Source organism: Phalacrocorax carbo, chromosome 1 (assembly GCF_963921805.1).
Source record: "Phalacrocorax carbo chromosome 1, bPhaCar2.1, whole genome shotgun sequence".
In the NCBI taxonomy this organism is placed as follows: Eukaryota; Metazoa; Chordata; class Aves; order Suliformes; family Phalacrocoracidae; genus Phalacrocorax; species Phalacrocorax carbo.
In genome coordinates this window covers 153,039,851-153,064,035 of record NC_087513.1, presented here as the reverse complement: position 1 = coordinate 153,064,035, position 24,185 = coordinate 153,039,851, and the positions used below count along the sequence as shown (strand labels likewise).

The 24,185-nt window shown below is 41.6% G+C and overlaps 1 protein-coding gene across 5 annotated transcripts in view; it reads left to right on the top strand.

Moving 5' to 3' along the window:
- The window catches only part of NAXD (NAD(P)HX dehydratase), a 49,824-nt gene extending 26,095 nt beyond the window's left edge, over positions 1–23,729 (top strand). For 4 of the 5 annotated variants that reach the window (XM_064440272.1, XM_064440263.1, XM_064440267.1 and 1 more), the window contains 5 exons: positions 11,135–11,185; positions 11,266–11,370; positions 11,726–11,846; positions 20,614–20,734; positions 23,321–23,729. In XM_064440272.1, coding sequence (XP_064296342.1) covers positions 11,135–11,185; positions 11,266–11,370; positions 11,726–11,846; positions 20,614–20,734; positions 23,321–23,471 — 549 coding nt within the window. In that variant the 3' untranslated portion in view covers positions 23,472–23,729. Of the gene's footprint in view, positions 1–11,134; positions 11,186–11,265; positions 11,371–11,725; positions 11,847–14,863; positions 14,984–20,613; positions 20,735–23,320 lie in introns of those variants that run through there. The other variant, XR_010370974.1, reaches the window with a different exon arrangement.
- The last annotated feature ends 456 nt before the right edge of the window (positions 23,730–24,185 follow it).

The window sequence follows — 24,185 nt, the reverse complement described above, 5'->3', positions numbered from 1 at the left end:
AAGCCACTCTGCAAGTTATATGCCTCCCTCATATGCCACTTCTGTGAGTCTGTGCCAGAAGCTTCACATGCCGTTCCTCAGTTGCCTGGGTGAGGCCTGATGCACTGTCAGAGCTTTCTAGCCATGGGTTTGCAGGACCAGGAGCTGCAGCTTCAGAAAAAACTCCTAAAGAAAGCATTCGTTGTGTCCTAATAGCTGTGCAGCTGCATCCCTTGCAGATGTGGCTATCCTAGTCTTGGCCTAGTTAGACCCTCCAACTCCAGAGCAAATGAGCAGTGCAAGCTATTTCTCTTCAAAAGAAAGGAACAAAACCATGTTTCTGCTCTGCTTTTCAGCTCTGGAGTGTGCAGAGTAAAGAATCTCTGCTCCCTGTTCTACTTCAGACTTCCAGAATGCTGTACCACATCTGGTGTGGAACTTGGCCATCACAGCCAGCTTCCTTGTAGGCAACATCAGGCCATCTGCTTTTCACTTTCAGTGTCCATGATTGATTCTGGCTGGAGACAACAGTATGGTTACCTCCCTGAGTTCATCTCAGTTGGTATGCAGCTGATGGTGGTTTAGACTCTGTTGAGGAAGAGTTTAGCCGCCGTGTGAAAGCAAGGCTGAGGCCCCTGTGACTGTCAGTGCTCAGAAGCAGCATATTTCCAAAGCTATTGGATGTTCTTGTTTTTTTCACATGGCAGCAATATTATGTCCCTGCCATACCTACCCACCAGAGCACTGTTCCAGGGATGTTTGTGCTTCTGGTCTTACTCTGATCTGATTTTTTTCTTGTAGCCTGAGGCTTGGAAGTGGGGGAATTCCTATGTGTACCATCGAGAGCTGCTCCTCAGGTTTGTGAGAGGACCAAGCTGCTGTCCTGAAAGGTGATGAGTGCAGCTCCCAAGAGGACTTTGGAAAGAATATTATATTCCTTGCATAGCCTCCCATAGGAGATGGTGCTGCCTAATGCTCCAGGATGTTCTGCATTCTGCTGCTGCCCAGCGGTTAGGCAGTTACAGGCTTAGCTGTGCACTGTATCAGTTTCCAGCCTCTTGTCATCTCCTTTCTCCTCCTACTCCTTCTGGAATAAATGTGATGTTCCTGTCAAATTTTCTGCTTCTGAGTTTGGTGAATCTTTACTGGGTATGTTTCTGGCTTTGTGGTCAAATGGACTGATACAGAATTGTTGGTTGAATGGTAGTTACTATTGGGATCAGGCAGAGAAAAGCATTCATCCTTATGAAGTACCCTTTCCTTAACTGAAGTAAGACTGTAACACTGGAATCATCATGCTACCCTCAGCCAGTCATTTACCCTTAAAGATCTCTGCTATCCATTGGGATATAAATTTCAGAAATCTCACTTTCCACCCCTAGTGACATTGTCTTAAGATGTTGTGTAAGTGTCTTGGCTGTGGTTAACACCTAGCAAAGGGTGGGAGAGGTTTGGGCCATTTTCATGGATCACCTCCATCGAGTGTGCCCAGACAGAGCCCAATTGAAGTTTTCTCTTTCAGATGGATTCTCAGTTCCACCTCAACTGAGGTATCAGCCTTTCTGTGTTTGTTTTTGGTTAGTTGGATTGATTTCCCCCCTTTAAGCCTCATGCCTTTGGGATTTAGGCAACACTTCACAGCCTTAATAAATTGTGAGAACGGGACCCGCTGTTTCAGTACACTATCTGCACTAGTTCTGCAAGCTCTGAAGAGCTGCAGAATGCAGAACCACCTTCTGTTGTCATAGCAGTCTGTTAAAGCTAAATCTGCGGCTCTGGGTTTTGAGAAGCATTTTCCGCTTCTTACCTGAGCAGCCTCCTGGGTTCCATTTGTACCAAGTATAAGACAGCTGAAAAGTATCCCAGGCTAATGCTGCAGCTGATAGGTTAGTAGTATTGTCTGTGGTACCTACTGCCATGTATGACTATGAACAAGAGGATGCGTTAGCCTTTGGAATCACTGCTCACATGGTCTCAAGGTAGCAGAAAAATTATTTGCCCCAATCTTAATTCTTCAATATGCATTGCATGTGCATTTGCTTCCTGCCCTGTTCATGTCCTCTGGAGAGTCCTCTGGAGATTCCTGCTGTGGGGATTCAGCAGTTCATAGGGAACTGGAGTAACAGCGAGGACACGCCACTTCCTGTTCTCAGCCTTCAGCTAGGAGGAGGTGAGGTGGATGTGATCTTGTGCCTGTGACACTGCAGAGGCAAAACCCAGAGGCCATGTGCACACACCTGCTGTGAGAATGTGTGTACACGCTGTATTTCTCTCAGCCCTCACCCAGCCTCCAGGGTTGATGCATGTACTGCAAGTAGTATCCAGTGAAAAACTACTCTCTTACTAGCCAAGCCTTGTTGCTTTCAACCAACCTGATGAGAGTCAGGATTTGTGGACATCTTCAGCTAAAATGAGGCAGTTGCTGGGATAGGGTGTAGTTCTTCCTCTGTGATGGTGGTACTGATGTGGATAAAGCTTGGGAACGCCAGCTCTAGGCAGAGAGATCTTCTTGGTTACGCTAAGAAATACTGCTGCTTGTGCTAAGAACTATTAGTATTCTGTGGCTTCCTCGCAAATGTCTTGATTAGAAAAACAGTGTTTGAAAATATGCTAACAGGACTTTAAATACAGGTTTAGGCAGCTTGCAGGCAAAACTTATTTTCTAATATATGTAATGGACCTTGATGGAAGTCATTCACAGTGAGGTGGGATGTTTATTTGCTTTCTGCATCCAGGCTTATGTTGTTGTTTAACCTGATTTTGACACTCAAAAGCATTTGTAAGCAAAATGCTGGAATTTGATAACTTTTCGACTCCTTCTGAGCATCATTCAGCTAGAAACCCTAAAAAGAAATTGGCAGTGATAAATTCCAGAGTTCGTTCTAAGTTTTTGTTTATTTGTTTTGTTTTAAGACAAAATGCCAACAGCTGACCATTAATATCTTACCACAAATCTAACACTAATGCAATCAACCATAATTTGGAAACCTTGTAGAGTTTGCTTTGTGAGTGCAAACGTTCAGTGGATGAGACAGCCTGAGAAAATTTAGTGCCTTTATGTATTCTGATTTAATTTTTTTACTTTGGATTGAAACAAACAGGATTGATTATCGCTTAAACTGGATTTGGATGTGTTTGGGGATAGAAGTGTATAAATGTACCTTCTCAAGTGGTGTCTGGTTGATCATTAATTTGGTGGGGGACAGCTAAAAAGGAGTGCTGGTTTTTGCGTAACTGTGACATTATTTCAGAGGCTTTTGCTTTGTTTTCTTGTGTTTCTTATGTCCAGGCATTACTTTTGATTACGCCACTTATTTAAGAATTTAGCGTATGACTGAGGCAGATATGAAACTGTGAGCTGCAGTTTTGCTCCAAGTTTGATAGCAAGTGATCTACTTTGAATTCAAAGAGGGAATGTACAAGTGGATCGTTCTCATTTCTTTTCTTTTTTTTTTTTTTTAAATGTAGGATAGAACTATTTTGGCTAGCTGCCATCTACAGCATCTTCAGCTTTGTTAGTTGTAACAACAGCTTTTAACATATCCCAAAGCACTTAATGAGCTTGATGAGGTGGGATACTCTTTAAAGTCCTTATCACCCTCTGCCTGGCCTAAATAAAGTATTTTCCAGTGCACCTGAAAATCTGTTTCAGAAAACAGGGCTTAGCATGTGGTACTACAGTTAAAAGACAAAAGACCCAGTTAAATTGAGCGGAGCATAAACCATGAGATAAAGAAGCTATTTGTTTCAAAGAAAGGGTATTCGTCTCTGTTATGTGACTCTTCATTCAAGTAGTACCAGTGGTGGTCAGTAGTTAATCATTTCTTATGTGAGGCTTGAGAGCTTAGTGGAATGATTAACGAGCTAGGGATAGTTATGCATACAGGAATATATAAAGTAAAACTGAGGCAATTAGGCTAGTTAAAGGTGATTTATACAAATCTTGTCCACAAAGTGAGATTTTGATTGATGTTGTTGAGTTTTGAACGGATGATGAATTCTTGGATTTGTTTGTGGGAACTAGTGAAAGCAAGTTTCAGAGTTAACTGCTTGTTTCCATCAGTGGGAAAATTAAAAAAAATAAACCAAAACCAGTTACTGAAAATATGGCTGTAATGTGAAGAATCTCAAACAGTGGAACTCCATTTTTAACATTTTTCAAAACCTCCTGTATCAAATACATTCTATTTAGGGAAGCTTCCCTTCCTACCAACCCCTGCCACCAACCCTGTCTGTAGCCTTGAGCATATAGTCTGGGCTTCGGATATTTGCCTACCTCTAGCTGTGCAAGATTACAAACTTTTGCTTGCCAAGCCCATTTTCCAAGCATCTCTGCCACAGAGCTGCATGCTGACCTCTATGCGGCTGAGTCCCTGCTAACTCTGCATTTATCCAGGCTTGAAGCAAGGAACACAGAAATGCTTCCTAGGGTTCGCAGTGCCTCTTCGCAGGAGTTGGTTTGCAGCATGTTGGGGTTGAACTTGTTTGTTCCTCCCGGGCACCTTGGGGAGGGCGATGTGCAGAAATACTTCCAGCTGCAGCATTTATAGGGAAATCTCCATTTCTTCTCTTTTATCTCTCTGTTCCAGACAAAACCATGCATTCAGGACTGTTGGATGAAAGCAGCATCCGTGCAGAAAATACAAGCAATTATAGGTGGCATTTTAAAAGCAGTTTCTGATCCTAGCTTTCAGTAGAAAGTAGTCCCTTTGTAAAAGGGGCTGCCACTCCTTTCTGATTATTTAAGGTTGTATGAGGCCTAACCAGTGCCAGGTTATGCACATTTGCATGTCTCTACCAAACCAGAAGCTAGTTCTCTTGCTGCCTTGAGTCTGGCTTAGTCAGCCAGGAGCCCGGTCAGTCCAGTGTTGTCAAATCAGTAGCACGGACTGGAGCAGTGGAGCTAACCTGCGCTATCAGTCACCTTAATGTAACCAGCATTCCAGAGGGTAGTATTCGAGCTTTTAGAGAACGGGCCTTTCAACCTCTCCGGGCCTATGGGCACACCTTTGATTATCCTGCCAACAGAGTACAGTATAGGATAGCATTGACTTGCTCTGCAGGCCTCAGCTGACTGCAGTTTTAGATGTGTGAATGCAGGCACCATGTTGCACTGGCAAGGCATATACTGCCCAGGTGCCAAGGAGGTCTGGCAGTTATCTGTTTGGACAAATGAGGATATTACTCTCAAAGAAATCTGGTTATTAACAAGCTGTATGGGTGCAAACTCTTGTTTAAAGGACCTCACCTGCTTAACAGCTCTCCTAAGATATTTTAACTTTACTTTGGAACATCTAGCAGAAGATTTAATTACGTACTTGGCATTTGTAGGTTGCAGTAGAATGCACTTTTGGTGGGCTGAAGGCAAGGCTGTACTGCTTCCTAAAATGTTTGGATGTCATCGTGGTCAGTGCTGTCCATTATTATGGCATGCTGAAGCTTGAACTTCTTTTTGAGCACATGGGTAAGGAATTTTGCGAAGAGCAGGCCAAGACGTGACTCTTGAAGGGACCTAGGAAATGCAGCGTTGGTTGCAAGTGTCAGTAAAGGAAAGTGCCTGCAGTATCTTTCCTTTGCAAGGTAGAAAGGTGACAATGTGATGCATCCTTAGTGAAAATTAATTATTGTTGTGGGATAGATGTTGCTTTATATATCCTGCTATTGTGGTTTTCTGTTTAGTTCATTAAAATTCAATCTTTTATTAAAACCACTGGCTCTAATTTCCTGAGTCTTCCCTTTGAAAACACTGAATGCCAAAGTTATTGTGTAGCTAAATCAGTTCATCAGGAAAGACACAAGTGGTGATACAACTAATAATATATTAAAAGTCATTGCAGGCATTCTGCTGCCAATCCACATCTAATTAAAAAGCTGAAAAGTATATCTAAGTCGGGTGTGGGCAAAACTGTACATAATTGTCTTTTCCGAGGAGCTGTGGAGAACCAGCTTGTATGCTGTTGTATGCAAGCAGAGTAAATAGGGTATGTGTGTTATTGCTGGCTGATGGACTTGGGTGGAGAAGTCCAGACAGATTGCAGAGTTTTGCAAAAGGCTGTGGGTGCCAGCTGTGAGTGCACCACATGCTATCTGCTCCTGGTGGCTCCTCAAGGTGGCTGCTCTATGAAGACCTCCGTGGCTGATTGGATATCCTTTGATTGTACCTAGAAGCTCCATAGCAATTTATTCCTCCTTCACATGTCCCACCCGTCCCCCTCTGAACTGTTTTCTGCAGCCAGTATCTTGCACTGGCTCATCTCGGCCGTTTTCCATATTTTTCCACAATAATTATAGAATCATAGAATCACAGAATCATTAAGGTTGGCAAAGACCTCTAGGATCATCAAGTCCAACCATCATTGTTGAAGTTTGCGAGAGTCCTGGATGTCCATGTTAGTGCAGCGCAGGTGAATCTTGTGTTTCATCGCACAGCCGCAGCCTATCAAGTGGATAAATTGTATCATGCTTTTCTGCAGTATTGTGCCCTCTTTCAGCAGTAGCCTGTCCATTCGTTCCTATAAGCTGCTTCCTCCTCCTGTCCTTTCCAGCCTGAATGATTCTGTGATTTTGTGTGTGTTGTTCTGGTTTCAGTGTGTTGGGTGTTTTGTGGTTGGGGGGGGGGGGGGGCGTGTTGTTCAGTTTTTTGGGAGGGTTTGTTTGTTTGTTTGGTCAGTTTTTGGTTTTGTTTCGTCTTTTGGTTGTTTGAGTTTTTTTGTTCTTTTTTTTTTTGTCAGTTGATTCCCAAAAAAAAGATTGGAATTTGGTTTTGGGAATCTATTTTAAAGTTCCCATATGAAAGTTGGGACATAGAATACAATTTTCTACTAAAATTAATGCATTGCATTTCAAGGAATAGCTTCCATGATAATAAAAGAATTAATTAAAACACAAAAACTCTTTGCCCTTATTTTGTAAATTTTCCCAATTACCGTAAAGGGTTACCTTTACCCAGATAGAGCACTGGTTTCTGCTGTGCCACAACTTCTTTTTCAGTTCTTACTGAGTAGGTTGCTTCTATACAAGTCCTGGATACCCAGTCACAGAACAAAGAATTTTCAGGAAATTGTGTATTTCAAGAGTAGAGTGGGAATAGATTCAGGGTTAATTTTACCCCCTCTGGCTCTCCTCCACTCAGCCACCTCCACCAAAAATTGCAATCACTGAAATACTATTTCAGGCATTCCTAAATGTTGAGTATTTGGGCCACTAACAAATGATAACCATGTGGGAGATTGTCCCATACAGCACCTTCACAGGATGTGGGTCATTTCCTCTTTGGCTGAATTAGGGTAGAAACTTCAACTTTGTCCTTCAATTATTAGGGGAGGAAGCTCTTACTACAGATTTGTTCTAGCATGAGTTCTGCAGTGTTGTAATACAGTTCACTGTTGCTGATCTTAATCACAGCGGACTAGAACCTGTTTGTCTTTCCTCATTCAAATGTTGTGGGTTGTGGAATCACTGTTTTGGAGAGTCACCAAGTGTTTAGCTGACTCATACAAAGCAGAATATCTCTAGCTAGAGACTACCTAAACCCCTGTTATTAGGACTCTCTACATGAAAGGTACAAGTCTGAAATTAGTATTTTTAATTAGCAATGTTCTCTTCTAAATCCTTTCCTCCATAAATAATTGTTACATGGGGTAAAACTGAACAGATGGTTCCTGCTCATACATAGAGTCCTATCAGAAACCATTAAATAGGCTTTGGTGCGAAAGTAAAGTTAGTCTGAACTGTATTAGTTGTGTTCTTCTGTATGCTACAAGTATTAAACCAGGGAAGTCCCTGCCAAATATAGAGATACAGATTCAGCTGAAAAACGATTTTTGCTTCCAGGAACAAAATACGCTGCATAGAGGATGTTGCCATTATTGCCGTAAACACCTCTAAACCAAGTATTTTTTTAATACAGTATCTGCAGTAGTAGAGTGTTTGAAAGTGGGCTTCATCTCACCTAAATTCTTGGTGTCTAAAAATAAAGCGGTGAAGTGTCTTTGCTCCCTCCGTGATAGCTGAGGAGAGGCAGGTATGTCTGTTGGTGATTCATCCCACCCTAAATGCGGTGTCTAAGCTGCATGGGATGAATTGCTCTCCATTGGTGAGCCATTTGACCTTTAAATGGCAGCAGGTGAGATGGGTCCTGTCCACAATCAATAGGAAACAGAAGTTCTCCAATGAATGTTGTGTCCTTCAAACAGGTGGTTGTCTTACAGGGGTCCTCTCTTATCTGTGTTACTGCTTTAATATGGTAGATACCCTCTCCCTCCTCAGAGCTTCCTCTCTGAAGTTCCTTGTCTTGTCTCTAAGCAGTGTCTGTGTTGAAAGAAGGAAGAGGAAAGGAAAATAATTAGGGTAGTTTTTTGCTTGGGTGTTTTGGTTGGTGTTTTTTTGTTGTTGTTGTTTGGGGCTTTTTTTTTTTTTCTAAATCAAAAGCTAGCTTTTTAAGTAAGACAAAGGACTTTGTACTCTGATTATTTGTTTTATAAGGAGAGAAAGAAAAAGCAAAGATCACTCAGTCTCTTAGAATAGAAACTGGTACCTTAGAGACTCGGTACACAATAAAAGTTGCTTGGCCACTAGGATTTTCTTAGCAAGATGAAATTTCTCTTCACAGCAGAGGTCAGATGTCTGAGGATTGTGGAGGATGTACTGGAGAGGTAGGAACGCAAAATGTTATTAGGAAGAAATGCCTTATTTCTCTGGAGTGTACCAGCGACCCAGCCTTCCAGAAGCTATTTACCTGTACGGATACTTTAATGATTTGTAACTTCTGTGGTGTTTTGGTTTTCTTTTTTCTTCTTTTGGTGGACAGCAGATCTTCAGGATTCTTGATTTAGTCAGCTGTTAGATACAAATATAGACAAAAATATAAATTGTAACCAGTAGTCAAAATGACAATTAGGAGGAAACTTGAAAAGGGGCCAAACCTTAGCTGGAAACAGAACTTTGCAAAATCAGTTCCGTGGATTGCTCATAATGAATTTTAGAGAATAGTATGGAAGGATGAGGACTGGTATCTTCCTTCGGACTTCCTTACAGAACCTGTTGATGAAATCTTTTTTAGTTTTAAAAAATGAAGTGTCATGAAAGGCTTGCTTACTGAAGTTGACACACTAGAATAAACTGGTGATTCATATTAGTGGGAAGTGGAGCAGTAATAATTTTAAGTATACTGCGAGGGAGTTTGGTGAAGCTGCTAATGTACAAAAATATTCTAATTAAAACCAGTTAGAAAATGAGGTTGCATAAATGGTATTTGTATCTTCAAAAATTGGGGGAGGATGATCTGAATGCTTTCTTACATAATATCTTGCTAACCTCTGGGGCTCAGTACTGTATGATACCTAATCGGAAGAGCTTCATATGGTTCAAAAATAATTGGGCTGTTGGACGTATAACATCAATTTTTACAGAAAAAAATACCCATAAATCTGGTTGCTAGATCCATGGCCTTATTTTATTGTAACCAAGTGCATCAAATTAAACATAATTGTTAATGAACTTAACACAGCAGGGACAAAGCACTACAGCTTCTTTGAAGGAAAACTGAGGGGTGCACATCTGTGCAGATTAACATTAGTGAATAAAGAAATTACTATCTCATAAATTTCTTAAAAGCTTTGAAAGGAAGACTCTCTGGTCTTCAGTATGCCACAACTAATTCTAGGCACATTTTAAGCTTCCATCCTTGCACAGCTGTTAAATATACTTCTACTAAATTATTCAAATTTATGAATTAGCTGAATGGTATGAGTTGTGTAAAACTTGCGATTGCTTCAAAATTATTTAAGTAGCTGAATATAAGAGAAGACTTGTGGTCTTCCCTTGGGATCCCGACAAGGGTGGGTGCCTGGCAGTCTGACACACAGCCCAAGCTGAGACCTGTGCAAGTGCCTGTGTGTCGCGGAAAGGTTTTTATTCTGTAGTGGCTTCTAATGTAGCTGCAGCTGTGTGTTGAGACAAGTCCTCAGGCTTGGAGCAGCGGGTGGTGTTTCCATCTCACACTTACAACATGCAAACAGCGCCCAAACAAACAAAAGTAGTGTTGGTTTGAAGCACGCTGCTAAATTCTGGTCATCTGTTTAAAAATAGAAGGGAAAGGTTTCAACTGGTGTTGGAAAAAATCAGAATCAGATAGGAATGGGTTAGTGAGGATATGTACATGCCATAATGAATAATTTACAGGAAGCAAGGTGGGCAGTGTTTATTTTGACCACAATACAAGAACAGAGGTATGTTCAGTACCCTGAAAATTAATTAAAAACTGCTTCCTTATTCCTTACATAATGTCTTGCTAAACTGTGGAGCTCAGAGCCATATGATAGCTAATCTGGAGAGCTTAATAACAATCAAAAATAATTAGGCTTTAGGATGGATACCATCCTCTGTTATCTTATACAGGAAAAAGATAAACCCTCCAGCTTCAAAGACAAGTTGGTAATGACCATCATTCAAAAAGCTTGACTGGCGGCCATTGCTCATTAAAAAGGCTTGAGAATCAGTCGTTGCCACTGCTCGGTTCGGAGAGAGAACAAGGGCAGACGGTCTGCTGGTAGATAGCTGAAAAATGCTTTTGCAAATGGTCTGGGCCATTTGGGCCATGTGGTTTTGCTTTGAAAGTATAAAACCTCCAGGACCATGAGTGAAATGACATGTTTTACATATTGCTTCTCTCGGGATGTTTGTACATAAATTCAAATACTGCAATGGGGCAATCATCAGAAAAGCAACTAAAATTAATGTTATAGTTAGTGGTAGATTTCTATCATGGCAATATTCATTTGGATTTACTTTTTTTTTAAGTGGTGAGGTATGTTTACTATATGCAACTTTATGCAACTTGTGTTGGCATTGCATGCCTCCTACAGCAGAGGAGAGTGAGTGAGACTGCTTGCTTGTTTGCATATCAACGCCAAGGCATCAGTTATGGAGACCCTGTTGGCGCTGCTTATACTTGAACCAGGGACAGAACAACGTAACTGTAAAATTACCAGTTGATACAAAAATGTCTTATATTACTTTGCAGAATATAACAGATTTTTTGGTACCTTATTTTGTAAAAACAAATTAAATGATCCAATTTATTGTATGAATTTGTTTCAGATCTTGTGAGATTTAAATTAGGAAGCATCTTGAAGTTATCTGCTTTTTTTTGCAGGGTATTATAGAAAAATCGAAAGTCAAAGGAATTCCTATCATTATTGATGCTGTAAGTATTTTCTAGATTCACTCAATGGTTTGACACTTAAGAGTCTGTTCAGTAAATGCTCTTCTTACTGGTTTTTGCAGGATGGACTGTGGCTCATTTCCCAGCAGCCTTCTCTTATTCAAGGCTACCAGCGAGCCATCCTTACTCCAAACTACATGGAGTTTAGTAGACTGTATGAAGCCATGGTGAGCTGTTTTCCTTTTTGATATTTAAGTATGTGTAAGTTTAGTCTTTGGAAATAAACAGCTTATTACTGGGTTAAACATGTGCTGTTTCTTATATGCAAGAGAAGCGTTCTTCTGGGTTTTTATTCCATGGGATAATTGCCGCAACAATGCATATTCTTAAACAGAGCTCTTCTTTAAAGAAGACTCTTTCGTAAGCATTTTTTTTGGCACTGCAGTGAGTCTAGAATAAAAATACTTGGAAAGACTGATGATGATGCTTCCCCCTGCCCCGCTGTATGCTGAAGTTAGTGTGCGTTAGAGATGTTGTTCTAGTAGCAAAATATGTACTGTGTGTGGAATTCTTGTGTTGTAGCTTAGAGACCCCGTAGACAGTAGTGATCATCATGGATGTGTATTAAGACTCAGCCAAGCCATGGGGAATTTGACAGTTGTTCAAAAGGGAGAAAGAGATCTTATTTCAGATGGAGAGAAAGGTAAGTGAAGTCTTTTGCTTTTAGCAATGTGATTTTTTTTTTGTTTGTTTGTTTGCTTGCTCTCAGTTGTAGTCCAGTGTATTCCTCTGAAAATTGAAGGAGAGGGATGTCTGTCTTTAGATGATTTGTGTAAATTCATGTTTTAAGAGTGCAACTTAATTTATTTGCTGAAAAAAGTTGCTGATTTTATTTCTCCTTTAAATGGCTATAACATATGTTTTATGTTACACAGGTATTGAGACATTAATTTTTTATTCTTTGTGGACTGTTTTAAAATCCTTAGCTGAGATGGTCTATATAAGCGCAGGTGTCATCGCTAAATTAATGCAGAATTATATTGTTGTTTCACCATATATTGGTGTGTCTGAAAAATGAAGACATCTTGAGGTTCATGAGCTGCTCAGTTCCTTGATACTGTCCAGCATGCTGTAGATGAGCATGTACATATATGACTTGTGCATTAACCCTGACAATTAATTTGTTGTGTTTTTTTAAATTCTAGATTGCCATTAGAACTTTTTAAAACAGTCACTTTCTAATATGGTTAAAGTATACTTAACAAAATTAGCTGCCTGTCTGCTGCTTTTTATACTGATCATTTACTGTGATCAGTATAAAATTAATTCATGAGTAGCTTCATTGCATTTTGACTACATGGTCTTATTTCACATACATAACAAGTAGCAGCTCTGCCTCTAATTACTTGAAATGCTAATCTCTGATAAATGTTTATGCCTCTTCAGAACTGTTTTGTATATACAGTCAATTTTTCATTATTGGGAGCCATGGGAGCCTTTTATAACAGAGAAACAGATGTAATATGACAACTGGTTTGTGCAGAGCCACCTTCCACATACCCCCATTAGTACAGATACTATAGCAGGCTGTGAAGCAAGCTGGGATCTGGAGGCAATATAGTTACACCTGTGTGGTGAAGGACTTTGGTCGGTCATGTAGTACCCAAGTTGCCCTGCATGAAGTCTGCTGTCATATTTGCACCCAGAGCAAACTTGATTTGTAACCTTGGAGAGTCAGGCCAGACTTAAGGGAGGATGAACTCTGCCAGAGGATAAATTATCTTGGCTCCAGTTTATGGCAGATAGAGAGCTTTAGAGCACTGTAGTGGATCCTCTTGCTCCGGTTTTATGTCAACCGTGTTCTCTTTATGCAGGATTGTTGCTTTCTTAATGAATGTTGGGAAAACCGGGTGAGCGCTTTAGATGAAGCACATTACCTAGCATATCTCTTTTCCTTTCGAGCTGTTATTTTTGAGATAAGTGTACCCCCACCATTGCTGGAGGGAGAGGACAGTCTCCATTGTCTCTTGTCATGCAGGATTCAAAAAACCAGGAAAAAACTGAAACTTTCTAATTTCAATGTTGACTGTTCAGGTGTGGCACAAGTTTGGTGCATGTCTTGTGTGCTTTTGGGGCTTTTAGTTGTTCTTTTTTTTTTCCCTACCTTGCTCTTTGTCTCTGCACTCTGATTTTTTTTTTTTTCTCTTTGTTAAGTGGCTTTTTGATTTGAAATCAGAACAGTTCTGTGCCTTTATAGCAGTTGGTTGATGTCCAGCTATAGGCTGCTTTCTTGTTCTTACCTTGGTTCTGTCACTGATGCTTTCTCTCTCCTAGATTAGAGACATTACAGGCAGCATTGCTGAGCTGTAAGAAAGCAGTTGTCAGGTTTAATACAGGTTATAACGTTTGTTACAAACACTGTTTTTAGGGTTTGTGTTGCCTGCAAGAAGGTTTCTGAGAATTTTGCAGAACTATAGACTTAAGCTTCCTTTAAACAAGAATGTTCTTTGAGTCTGGGAGTTACTGTCAGTCAGTTTCTTAAATGCTTCTCAAATGCAAAATTACATTGAGAAAGGAGATGTACTCTCTGCTCTGTGCCACAACACGGAACATGTTGTCATGTCACTGACCTTGAATTCTCTCCCGTTTTTTGCTCTTAACTTTGCTTTTTTCATCTGTCTGTTCTTTTGATCTAATGTCATTTTTTTTTCAGCTGAGACAACATACATGATGATTCCAGTGTGAGGGAAATCCAGATCACTGGTTCAAGCCAATGTCCTCTGAGCACAATCAAATATTATTAAAAGATCTGTGTACTCCTCTTGCCTTTTATTTTTCATGTCATCATCTGTTTGTAGTGCTTAAGCCGTACCTATTTCCAGGCGTTTCCTGCTTGAAATCTGCTTAGCACACTGATACTGTAGCTTCCATATATCACTTCTAAACCTCCTCCTTTGGGAATATACTGCATGCATGCTTTCTGAAAAAAAAGTAAGTCTCAATGCCCTCCAGGAAAAGCAGAAATTGCAGACCTAATGATGTAGCATTAGCGTTCTGTGCTTGGCTGTTGTGGAAAGAAGCCTTTCTGAGGATGCAGAATTTGCAGCAGGGAAGACTGGCTTGGTGAATACTTTATAGCCTAGGATGATTGTAGTAGTTATTTCCACAATACTTTTATCCATGCGTCTGTAGGAAATTCAGTAGGCAATTTACTTCTGTTAGTTGAGGATGAAAAAGGTTATCAGGTGATTTGATAGTGAGCTGGAGGTACAGGTGCTGGTGAAGGGTTACTACTGTCAGCAGATAGCTCTACAGTCTAAACAGAGAGACACAATAAATTCTGATTGGAGGCTGAAGCTTAATAAATTCAGATTAAAAGGCAGATTTTATTAACAGACAAAGTAATCAGCTATGACAGTAACATACCTAGAACTTTGATAGATTCCCAAACCGTGCAGTGTCTGCACACCTCTGAGGTTTGTTTTTACAGATCAGATTAGATGATGCAGGTGGTTCCTAATGGCCTTAAAATCAGCAGTGAATCGCATACATGGCCTCTGTGAAATCACTAGCAGTCTTCCACTCTAAAGGAGACTTTTCTAAAATTTGTCTCCATTTCAGTTATGAGCTGCCAACTGCCCTGTAAACGTAATCACCGAGATTTTTAAATTAAGTTTTATATACTCTTTTTCTCTTTCCTTTTGCAATTTCACATTATAGCTTGGTCTACAGTTGTTGATTCCCTGCTCTACAAAGATGAGCTTCACCATGCTCTTGGTAGGTGATATCAGTGCCATCACTGACCAGGGTAGGAATGAGTACTCAGCCTGTGGGTAAAAGGTAAGTCAGCTTTTATTCACTATGGCACAGCTCTCTAAGGTTTTCTTTTTATTATTCTTTGGAGAACTGGTCAATAATAAAGTGTGGTTATACCAGTCTTAGTTCCTAACATGTTTAAAATTTGGTTAGGTCCTTGAAGTAGAGGATTTTAAATTTTTTTTTAATGTTATAATGAGTTTTTCTGTATTTTCCCCAGTACCTGTGTTTGTCCTTTCCTCCCTTCCAAAAGGCAGACTTTATGGGTAACCAGCTTGCTGCTGCCTGTGACTACTTTTACCTGGAGCTAGTAGCCAAATATAATTTCTCTCCAGTTGCCCAGCTGCAGCTGTGGTCAAGAGAAGCAAAGAAGCATGCGAGAGGAATCACTGAGTACTGAATATGGGGTAAAAAGCCAGCTTTTGCCACAAATTCCCTAGCAATACTTCTGATTTCTGCCACTCATTCCATACACAGCCGGAAAAGAAGATATTCAGTGCTTGTTAGTCCCTAGCTCACTTAGCTGAAAGCTCTTATGGTGTCCAGCTGCCCAACAAATTTTGCCAAGATTTTAACTGAGAGGCAGCACCTTCGTCTCCACTCCTGCTTCTGCAGAGTGAGCAGAACAGGGAGGTCACGGTTCCTGTCTACTGTGGTCTCCATCGCACGTGCAGCCCAGCCTGCTGTCTCCCTGGCACTGCTCAGCTGTCATCACATCCATCCCCTGGCTCCTGCACCTTTGCAAGACACATAATCTAAAATTTGGATTATTTTCTTTTAACTTAAATTACTTGGTGTCTCACACTCAAGGACCTATCTAAGTTTTAAAAGTGTGATTAGGGAATATAAAAGTATAAGCACCCTTTATATAAAAGCCAACTTACATTTTCCACATCAGTTGAGTTATTTCTCCAGGCCAAGTCATCAACGCTGGTTTCCCTGTCTGTACACACTCTGGGACATGTTTCTGGGAGTCCACAATCTCTAGCTATGTGCTTTTGTGAACCAACTTGCAAAAGGAAAAAGATAAATTTCTTACCAGTATGAGTATCTGCCAGGTCAGAGATGTATATTGATGAAAGATTTTACTCAGGATCTGATAATGGTCTAAACCTGAATCTTGCATTTGATGGAGCAAAATGGTCTTTGACAGCTATATTGTTTTGCATAGAAAATTGAGAACTTAAGCCTTTTAATTAGAAGAGTATTTGTTGTTCTGTGGGGTAGCTGATGGTAGCTGATCTAGTCCAGTTGGATCATACCAGAAGTCAGAGTGGTCTTACTTTTCATGCACGGACCCTTGAGCACATTAGGGTAAGTGTAACACTCCTGCTTTGTAAGAGGAAAACAAGTGCAGAGAGCTTGTTCAAGACATCCGAGATTCAAGAATTAAATTTCAGTCTCCAAGCTGTCGTTTGGTCTGCAGCCTCAGTAAGTGTGATGTTTCACATAGGCTGGTTGGCCTTCTTTATCATCAGTATTATGTGTTTAACCTTTAGCTATCCCAAATTTTGCATTCTGTGTGCTAAACAAAAACATAAAAATGAATCCCTGTTTTGTTCGTTCACTACTATGAATGTTGCAAATCAAGAACACGCAAAGATACATTACTTTTTATACTACATGGGCCTTTGGTTTTCTAACTGTAACGTGTCCAGGAGCTAGTGTAAGTAGGGCTGCCGGTGTATAGCTATATCAAAATTCATGCCTCCCAATTAACTCATAGTGCTTGATCTCAGCAAAACTACTAAACTCTGATATTTTTTTCTTTTCCTTCAAAGAGAAGGCAGCTATTTTCAGTCACATAACAGGCTGGTTTTTTTAATTAATCGTACCATACCCATAAATGGGTTATTCTTCTGGGCTTTGATCTGCCAGCACAGTTTGGGCTGGGAGTTCCTTCAGCTTGAAACTTGCTGGCATTGGTATAGTTAAGTGTGACGCCATGGCCTGAACGCTTCTGCAAATGCTAATGTTTATCTATCTTAAAGAAGTGCTGAAAAGGGAGTGATGGTAACTTATTTTCAGGCCTGAACTATATTAAGCATAGAGCTGCTAAATGACTTGGCCATAGTTACCCAGGAAGCGTGGGGCAGAATTCTGAGTTGTGTGGAACCTAAAACTCTTTAATTTCTACTTTCCAATATTCTGTCAGTGTGACAGTCTTTGTTTGTTTGTTTGTTTGTTTCTGTTGCACTGGTATTTCAGTACAGTCTGTTTCGATGCATTTAGGTAAGCAAGAAATCTGGGTGACTGTATGTGAGGGACGTGTTGTATTTGCTGCGTACAATTCTGGCAATATTTATCTGCTGTTTAATCACTGAGATTGTGTTGAAACTGTTGAACAGGGCTGTGGTGGTTCTGACTGTAGCAGATCTCCTTGCTGTACTTCATCCAGTGATTTCTTAAATGATAATATTTTTATTTCACCTAACCTTTTCTTACGATAGCATATGTATGCTCCATGGGAAAGTGCTAGGGAGTAGGGTTTTTTCAGAAAGCTTCTTAGCATAAATCAGTTTTCATTAAAAGACTGTATTAATTGTACTGAATTATTTTTTCCATTTATCGCCCTGTGAAAAAAATGACTTCAGATTTGGTAGCCGAGCCCAGACCTATTAAAAACCAAAACAAGACACTCTGCCCCAGCAGCCAATTTGACCAGCATTGGTTGTGTGTTTCTCTCTCTTAAGGTCTGTCGGTTGAACTATAGATGAACCTCTCCCTTATTTTGATTGGGGTTAGTGTCAGACTAATTGACCTTAAGAGGCCCCAGTTGCTGCCTTTCGGCACTGACACACTGTGGTGATTTCAGTCTTTGCAGTTTCCCTGTTGTCCAGCACCTAGTTGTCTTGGTCTGCTCAGCTATTCCAGACTGGAAGAACGACATTTTCTAGGCTTTCAGATGTACGTGATCATCCCTAGTTGAACGTGGTATAGCCTCGCTGAGCAATGGACCGAAAAATACTTCATCCTCATGTAAAAACATCATTCTGCATCTCTCCAGGGAATAGAACTGCCCGTCTTCTTAGCATCGTCGCTGACTATTCAGTCATGTCCATCTAATCAAGGTCTTGTAACGTTGCCACTGGTTGTCACCGCTCAGTGCGGCGCATAAGGGTGTCATCCCCCGTGGTCCTTAAAGAACTGCCGGAGGTGGCCAGTGGATCACAGCCGTGTAGCGGGGGATGCTGGATTGGGGGAGTGGGAAGAAAGCAGTTTTATTTTTATTGCTCTAGGAGAAGGCTGGGAAAAGCATCAGGAAGACTTTGTCCTTTGTGGATTTGGCAGTATGCCAGTTTGTCTTGACAGTAGTGTGGGATCTCTTCTTTTATTTTAGAAGTTCTTAACAGTGACAATACTTCAGAGGAGGTTTTTCATTCCTTTTCCCATGGCCTGTTGTAATGTTCACCATCCTTTTATTCTGAGATGTTCTTTGAGGAACTGAGCCTCTGCGCAAGACTTGCTGGAGCATTATACCTTTCCCTCCTCGTTCAAGTGAATTTCCTGTAGTTCTGCTTCTTTGAAGCTATTGCGTGGATTTGTTTTCCAGCATCTCTGTGCAGAGCACAAAGGTCTGCTTTTGTTGTTGCCTGTGAGGTAGTCTGCACGTATTTGAGACTTACTTTTTAAAAAGCCACAAACAAAAGACCACTTTTTTTTTTTTGGTAGCGGGGCATTATAATTGGCCCAGTTTGAGGAGATCTTGCTTTCCTGTACAGCTCAAAACTGACTAGAAGGTTGTGGGGCTACAGAATAGTGGCAGATGGTGACATACAGCTAATAAGCAGGGGCTTGTGCTCAGCTGTCAGTCAGAAGGCCCCAAAGCTTTTGAACAGAGGATTTCCATCCTGCCTCCTGCCAGGAGTTCAAGCCCTCAGAGTGAAAATCCTGTGAGATACCATCTTCAAAGTAGCAGAATTAGAGGTAATTTCTCCAAAGCACTGCATTTAAAAAAAAAAAAAAACCAAACCCAAAACCTAAACAACGCCACCTAAAAGGGTGTACCTTCTTCAAATAGCTAACTCGGAAGAGCGTTACGCTCGTGAAAACTGACATTAACAACTGCTCGCTGAGAAACACATCCAGAATCTTAATTTGAGGGAGAGGGGGGAGGGGAGAAGAGCGATTGGGAGAATTAACTGCTGGCAACGCTGCAGCAGTGTCTGCTGTGTTCGTGGTGACTAATGAATCTTTGCCCTCTCAGTGGCAGCAAAAACGCACAACTGCCTGGCCTCACGAGCCCAGCAATTACTGCTGGAAGAATCGGTAGGAAATGGAAGCGAAGTATAACTCTTTGCTGCACCGAGTAACAAAAAGCAGAAATGAGCTATGCTAATGAAGTGGAAAGGGTTTACTTGGTTTAAATAGTTTTTTACCTCTTGCTATTTAAGAAGATTTACCTGCAAGTCCTTCAATTTTGTGCAGATTTTCCCCATTATTTGGTAAGGGAAGAATGCCTTTTAAAGACAGGGTTAGTGCTCCCTCTAAAACACCTGGGCTGCTCTGTTCACACACCGTGGAGAAACCCAGCCCAGGTGACTTGAGAAAATCGAGGTAAGAGCTGTTGTCTGAGCAATGTCTTGCTTTATACCTAGCTTGTGTACTTGGCACGCTCAGGAGCCCGCAAACGATTGTGTGCGTAGTCCTGAACCTCAGCAGCTCTGCGGTCGCTGACGGGCGACGCTAAGGATCGCTACTTGGCCACCGATGATTCTGCCAGCTCTTCTGTTCTCCTTGGAGAGGAAAATAAATTTCTCCTGTGTTTTGTTCGTAGCCTAGCCAGAAGGAAGGCTAAGGACAGATACATAACCATAAGAGAGTTTGGAGAAGGGCAGCAGCATTGGCGCTTTTATTTTTGGTGCATCCTTCAGGCTTCCTGGTTGGGCTTGTTGAGAGTGGGGAACAAAGTGATTAAATTTAGTGAAACCATTTGCATGTTTTTCACAGTGAAAGCTCCACAAGGAGAGCACTTTGACCAAGGTCCTTTGTATATTTAAAATAGAAATGTAATATCTGATATTCTGACAGAGCCTACCCACAGCGACACTGCTGTCAGAAACATACAGGGGTGCTGAGGATGCTGTTGATGGGCAGAAGAGATCTCTCTTTGCACATGGTTTTTACAAAGCCGAAGGAAAAGCCTGTTTTCGGTAAAATACCTTTCTGATGGGCATGGCAGAGATTTGAGGTTTTAGTCCTACTTTGCATTTGGTCTCTGCAAAACACCTTGGTTTACGTTCGTCATCTGTGAAGGTCAGAGGCTCTGGAGAGCTGTGGTTGCGCAGTGGCTTTGTGGAGGAACCTGGTCCGTTCTGGGGTGGCTGCTCGTCATGGCAGCATCAGTTCACCTGAATCACTAAACTCATTAGTGGCTGAATCTTCTGTGCAGGCTGAGTGAAGTGGAGAAAGTGATACATTGTGTGATGTTATTCATAAAGGATTGAAAAGTAATTAGAAAAGTATTTTTTAAATGTTAATGCAATTTTTTTTTCTTTAGACTAGTATATTTCAGCATCTGCAGCTGCCTGTGATTAATCTCTCACCTGTTAATCGCTCTGTGCCTCAGAGGTTAACCCTCACAGCTACAGTGATATCACTGTAAATGGAAGAAAATATGCACATAACTTTGTTTTTGGTTTGTCTGTTCATAGTACTTGTATGCAGTCACGAAGGAAGCAGCCGGAGATGTGGTGGACAGGGGGACCTCCTTTCTGGGTCTCTTGGAGTCTTAGCGCACTGGGCATTTCTTGCTGGAGCAGAAAAAACAAACGGGTATGAAAATTAATAACTTCTTAATTCTTCTGTGTTTTCCTACGGCAACTGTTGTAGACCTGCTATAGAAGTTTTCAAGTGAAATTGGAGTCGTTGGGACTAAGGTATCCATGTACTTCTAAAAAATGTACGGTGTTCTTGAGCCATCTGTGTAATAGTTACAATTTTAATAAGACAAACTCTTAAGTAATCTAAAATTTACCAAGTTTGAGGCAGAAAGTGAACCTGGATCGATTCCCAAGGACATATATGTATGGGGTACATGCTTTCAAAACAATTGAATGTAGGCAGAAAGTGTGAAGAACAAATACGTGCTAGTCACTGGCAGTAACATCTCTATAGCTGCAAAAATGAGCCATTTAGCTTTTTTAAAAAAATTTTGTGAATCCTCCCGCATCGTACCTAAGTAATTCAGTGGTGCAGGTAAGTTGAAACTTGCAAATCAAATTCAATGTCCAAGAGGGTAAACGTTTTAAGGCCGAACGTCAGTCCCGTTTGGCTGTACGCAAAGCAGCCGCGCAGCAGCAACAGCAGCTGGCTGTTGGCTCTTTCGTAAAATTACGTCAATTCCCGTCCAACTGGCTGGTCCATACAGTCATGTAGTCTTTCTGTGGAAGTAGCTGCTTTAAATACAGTTGAAAGGAGCCCTGACACAGGCAGCTAGGGAGTAAGTGTCTCTCTTCCCGGTAAGTAATGAGCTACTGAAGCTTGAGGAGTGGAGGTCTTTTGTGGTCTTCTGGACACTACACGGAGGTGCACGCAGTTAGGTGTCTGTGGGAGTTACCTAGCCTGTGCTTGCGTTCTGCGAGAGCGCTGCGCTAGGTCCCCCAGGAGCAACGAGGGACCAGCTGAACCAGGCTTTAAAATTCTGAAATCTAACATACCCAGAATGAAAAATGAAACCAAGGTTGTTTGTGTATCTGAAGTTGCAGCTGACCCTGAAGGAGGAATTTGGTTTTACTTTGTTAAAAGGGTGAGTTCATTTTTGCGTGGTGTACGACAGATCGGTATTAAATTGTCAGAGATTAGCAAACAGCACGGCGTTCTCCAGGCTCGCCTGACTTGGGTTCCCGTGGCTTTTCCAAACAACTTTCTCAGAAACTACTTTATTCTACAGATGAAGGGAAAGCAGGAGAGTATAACTGGCATCAGCAATACACTCTGTCTCCTGTGGCGGTGTTAAGGTGACCCTTCTCAAACACCTGCTGTACCAATCCTGTTTATCTCGCGCGTTTCAGGAAAGGAGGAGCTTTTTGGGTTCAGTGAATCAGGGCATCGGCTTGTAGGCTGCACTGCAGGCAGCCCAGCCAGTCCTTCCACGCTTGTGCCTGGCTCTGTGGTTTCAAAACGGCTCTGTGCAGAGCAGGATGTTGCAACATTACGATTGCGCTGGCTTTCAGGGGTGCTGATGGCATCGTGGGTAGGATTCTCCTGTGAAGTAGACAGGGTGCTAAGGTGACGCCTTTGGAGCTTGGTGTGTATCAAACTGGTTATGCGGTAACCTGAGAAATAGGTGCTTAGCTGCCTTGAGGCCAGGAGCCTGTGCACAGCTCTTGTTTCAGAGCAGTATTTGGACACCCAGGGTTGACTCTCAGGATGGCTTAAACTCTCACTCTTGCACCTTGTGGAGTGTATGAAGTTGCTGTTTTGAAGGAAAAGACACTCAAAGCTGCCCCGGTAACACCTAGTCATAAACTCGTGTTCTGCTTTGGCTGTGTTTTATATCGTGATCCTTCACAAAACTCTCACTTGGCACGGGACTCGGTAGGTCCTTAGTGACTTACAGGCAGCTGCGTCCCAGCCGTGGCTGAGCTTCGCAAGGCTTTTAACCACCCAGCGACTGGAGCCCAGGGCTGGCTGCTGAATTATTCTGCAGTTGTTTTCCTCTGCTCCGGTGCTGTAAGGCAGCAGAAGCGGCTCCCGCAGCCCAGCCTGTGCTCTGGCTGTGGCAGGGCTGTGCTGCCTGCTCCCCCAGAGGTTCAGCGCTTGAGGACTGGGGCAGGGCACACGCTCTCAGGCAGCTTGTAAGCACGTAGGAGGCACTAAGAGAGTGTGCCTTCATTTCTGCTGTGGTACAGCTGTCAGTGTAGCCCTTACAGGCTGATCTAATGGAGGCCCCAGGGTGGTGACTATGGCCCCGTTAAAAAAGCATCTCTTGTCCCCGTCCCCACGTCCTTCCCCCACCCCCTGCAACACAAAACGAAAAGTGAGTTACCCAGCGAGTGGGGAGGGAGTTAAAAGGCTGCTGGGTGAGGCCTCAGTCTTCCTCTGAGGGAGGGATTGGTAGGTAAACGGAGACATGGAACACCACCTTACCCACTTTTTAAGCGTGTTTTCCTTTGGCATCCTTTGGCCCTGGGGCGTTTCTCACTCAGTCACATGCTGTGCCATGGGAAGGGAAATACTTGTTAAAAAAAATTCAGCCAAAGGTGGTCTGCGATGCAAGAGTCTGAGAAACACGGATGTTTGCTTAAGAGGCCCTCCTGACAGACATTCATGGATCCAAAGATTATGTCCACCACCTTACGAATTACACAAGAGTGTTCAGATTTTGTTTATAATGTTGGTTTTTGTTTTTCTTTTTAGTCAAAATCCCTTTCTAGTGGCTGCATTCGGAGCTTGCTCTCTTACGAGGCAGTCTAACCACCAAGCCTTTCAAAAATTCGGACGTTCAATGACCGCCTCTGACATGGTTTCAGAAATTGGAACAGCTTTTAGCAAACTTTTTGAAACCTGAAGCCAAAGCAGCAGAGAAGAAGAGAACAATGACTGCAAGAGTAATTACATTTACCGTAGAATTTACATAAGTAATGCACCCTTTCAAGTGCTGTAGCAGCATTGGTATGCTAGGTAGGTTTTTTTTTTTTTATTTTTAAGAATAGAAAAATATGATTAATGTAGATATTTTTTAAGAGTTTGGAATACAAAAATGTTTTGGCTGAAATAAGCTGTAGTTGCAGATCTGTTATAATATAATAAAACTAAACTGAAAGTATTCCTCTGTTCTTTTTGATAGTTATTGAGCAATAACTAAAGTGTGAACAGCAAAAAAAGAAATAATGCACTTGATACTTAGATAAAATTCTTCCACCAGCTCAGCTGAATTTCTTGGATTGCACCGAGGTTGTCATGTTTTCATTCTTAGACCCTCTGTCTAGAATTAGCTATTGCACTTCATTTTTTGCCATGCTAGTATATTAAGAAGCGAAAAGTAAGCCTCTTTGGAAAGGGAATGCATGAGAGTTGCTGTAGATTTTGAATGTAATTAGTTGCCTTTTCCCATTCCCGGTCCCAGAGGCAGCATTCATTTTGCCAAGACACCCCTTCCTGCAACGTCTTGGGGTTTGGTTTGGGTTGTTTGGTTTTTTTTTTTCAACAGGTTCCCCCATCGCAGAACAAGGCTATACTGTAGGTATCTTAGCATGAAACAGTAATTACGCTTACCTGAAAA